This window comes from Drosophila gunungcola (assembly GCF_025200985.1).
Source record: "Drosophila gunungcola strain Sukarami chromosome 2R unlocalized genomic scaffold, Dgunungcola_SK_2 000015F, whole genome shotgun sequence".
Lineage (NCBI taxonomy): Eukaryota > Metazoa > Arthropoda > Insecta > Diptera > Drosophilidae > Drosophila > Drosophila gunungcola.
Window position 1 is genome coordinate 1,427,839 of NW_026453172.1, and position 3,421 is coordinate 1,431,259.

A 3,421-nucleotide genomic window follows, 5' to 3' on the forward strand; every position below is an offset into this window, starting at 1 on the left:
GAATTCTGAACGCTATGACTGTTTAAAAATTCTGTTTCAAGAGTAATAATATCTTTATAAAAACTTAAATTAGTAATATGAAATAAATCCGCGTATGATTTATAAATGAGGACTTCTTTGGTATCCTTGTAAAGAAAAAAATCATGTTTTGTGTAATCCATAATTTCGGATTTGGTTGTAGCTACCAGCAATAATAAATACATTATTGAATTCATTATCTGGAATTTAAGATAAGTCAATTTGTTTAAAATTTAATATTATCTTTATGAATCGTACGGTTTCTGTTATTAATAATAACTTTATAAGGATGACTTTCCTTAACTACCTGTTTTTTATATCTAGAATTAAGCTTATTACTTTCCCCGTGTTTCTTTTCGTAAATTACTTTTCCTACGTGATAGTCCTTTTCTTTTCTGTCTTTATTATGAAAATGTAACATTTTATCCTGTGCTTGCTTTAAGAATTGGGGAGTTTTATCCTGTTTGATTTTATTAATTAATATATCATACGGTCGTTGAATTGATAAGTTGTATTTTTGTGCTGCTCTAATTACTATTTCGAAATAATCAACTAAGTTAAGTTCATCTGTTAAAGTAGAGTGTGCCCTTTCAATTTGTCCGTTGGAAGTACTATGTCGAGGATTTGCATAAAATAAAGATATCCAGTTTCTTTGTGCAAAAGATATAAATTGGGATAAAGAAACACTTGGTTAGTTATCTATCATCAAGGTTTTGGCTAATGGGAATTGTTGCAGAATCTCTGAAACTTTGTTTTCTATATTTAATTTATTTGGGATTTCTTTTCAACTAAAAATTTTGAATATGAAAATATACAAGTGATGAATATAATAAACTTTGCCAGCAGGGTTGTGTTGGTAAAGAAAAAAAACGGGAAATTGAGGATGGATAACGTACCTGCGACATCTTCGCTCGCAACCACAATACGAAGGGAGCATGTCTCATATGCTACCTCCACTTTATCCCATACTGAATGATGTGGTCGCGTACCTTGCAGGTAGATAAGACTGGATTAGCAGCACCAGAATTGTTGACGCTGTCCTCAAAATGGCTCAGAAAAATGCAAATAGCAATAAACTTATTGAAAGCGTCCATGGCGGACTTACATTTATTTATATGGTTGAACTACGAATTGAGAATTTTGGGCATAAAAAAAAATTGTATAGATATACGGCCATACTCGAATTTGAGGCTGAATTTGGAATTTAGAAACCAAAAGAAATTTATAAGCGACGCTGGATTTCGTGAAATATTGTAGTATGAAAGCAAAAACAAGAAAGAACGCTAAAGTCGAGTCTTCCGACTATTAGATACCCGCTACTCAGCCAACAAACTTCAAACTAAGTATTCTTCCTACAAAACAATCGAATTTAAGGTGGCACCATTTTTATAACATCACCACAAAAGCCTAATAATTATAACTATTTTTCCGAACTCGAGTTTCTCGACTATTAGATACCAGTCACTCAGCCAACAACCTTTAAACTAAGGATTCCTCATACAAAACAATCGAAGTTTAGGTGGCGCCATCTATTGCATTAGTGTGTGTTTGGCCAAAACACACACAGAGTCTAACACCTACGGTCTAACATGCCGCCGCTCTGCCACGCCTCTGCTTCCCCTCTGCCGCTGCTCGGCCGCTGCTCGGCCGCTGCTCGGCCGCTGCTCGGCCGCTGCTTACCGGTAATCGCTGCAGTAGAGTGACAAAACGAAAGAGCTGTAAGCGGGGGGTGAGGGTGCTGCACACACTAAGCTTCTAGTGTTGTTATGGTAACACGAATTGGTGTAACTATTTTTTTATTGATATATGTTTGGGCTTACAAATAGGAGTTACAAAGCGTGCGTGCAGCTTAGCCGAGAGCCGGAAGAAGACAGAGATAGAGATGTGTTTCTTAGAACATATCGATCAAAAAGATAACAATAAATATCGTAGCTAAGTTCTTAGTTAACAGCTTTTCCGCTAGATGGTATTTTAACTTGGGCCGCCACAGTACTCCCTCTCCAGTGACGACGTCACGATACGTTAAATTGTACTCGCTTGTTCTGCTAGGTTCGTGGCTGTACAGCGATCTCAGGTTGAGCATCCTGCTGTGTGTCGGTCTTAGCTAGAAAGGCCGGTTTTATTCGATCCACGGAGACAACTACTTCCTTGCCGTTGACATTTAATGTGAAAACTCGGTCGCTGTTGCGATAAACGACTTCAAAAGGTCCTGAATAAGGCGGTTCCAATGGTAGTTTGACGGCATCGGTCCGAATAAATACATGAGAGCATTTGTCTATTTCTTTTAGGCGGAGCATTTTTTGCTTGCTGTGGTGCGCAGAAGGAGTTGGACGAATCTTTCGCACCAGGTCACGAAAATCGCCAATGAAGGTTGCAGGATCCACGTTTACATCGAGATCTTCAAAAAATTCTTTCGGCATGCGGATTGTTGTTCCATAAAACATCTCCGCAGCCGATGATTTAAGGTCCTCTTTTAAAAAGGTACGAAGTCCAAGCAGAACGTTGGGTAGCATTTCCGGCCAAGGGGTGCTTGAATGGCACATCATCGCAGCCTTAAATGATCTGTGCCATCTTTCGACCATTCCGTTGGACTGGGGGTGATAAGCAGTCGTGTGGATGTGTTCGCTGCCCATGAGGTGGGCCAGCTCCTTGAACAGCGCTGATTTGAATTGAGTGCCTTGGTCAGTTGTTATTGTTTTAGGTGTTCCAAAACGAGCAACCCATTGTGACCTTTAGCCACCGTATCAGCCGATATGTTTGTAAGAGGGACAGCCTCCGGCCAGCGAGTAAATCTGTCTATCATGGTAAGGCAGTACCGAAAGTTTTTATGGAACGGCATGATGACGATGTCCAGTTGAACATGGTTGAATCTGTCGCTGGGAACTGTGATCTTTTCTGGAGTCAGATGATTATGCCTGCTTATCTTGGCACGTTGACAAGAAAGACAAGTCCTGCACCACTCAATGACGTTTTTCCTCATTTCCGGCCATACAAATTTTTGCTTAATTTGTTGCAGAGTGGATCTGCCGCCCGGATGTGAGAGGCTGTTAAAGAAAGAGAATATTTTATTGCGAAGGGCAGTGGGTAGATAAGGACGAACGTAATTTGTTGATATGTCGCAGTAAAGTGCGACATTGTCATCGAGCGTATTTTTTGCAGCTGAAGCGAAGTAGTTCCTTGCAGTAAGTTTGGGAGCTTTAGGCTGACAGAGACTGGCATGGTAATAGCACATAGTCTGGAAAATGCATCCGCGACTACGTTTTCAGATCCCTTGACATGTATGATCTCGGTCGTGAACTGCGAAATGTAGCCAAGATGACGAAGTTGCCTCGGTGACGCTTTTTCAGGCCGTTGCCTAAAGGCATACACGAGAGGCTGGTGGTCTGTTTTAATGCAAAATATT

The 3,421-nt window shown here is 40.2% G+C and overlaps 1 protein-coding gene across 1 annotated transcript; it reads right to left on the reverse strand.

Moving 5' to 3' along the window:
- Positions 1-2,063: 2,063 nt before the first annotated feature.
- On the reverse strand, positions 2,064-2,531 carry LOC128256347 (uncharacterized). The gene has a single exon (XM_052986644.1). The coding sequence runs from the start codon at positions 2,529-2,531 to the stop codon at positions 2,064-2,066; it is 468 nt and encodes a 155-aa protein (XP_052842604.1).
- Between the last annotated feature and the right edge of the window lie 890 nt (positions 2,532-3,421).

Bases quoted from the DNA above. Each gene is read 5' to 3' on its own strand.
- LOC128256347 (XM_052986644.1), bottom strand. From the start codon at position 2,531: ATGCTACCCAACGTTCTGCTTGGACTTCGTACCTTTTTAAAAGAGGAC.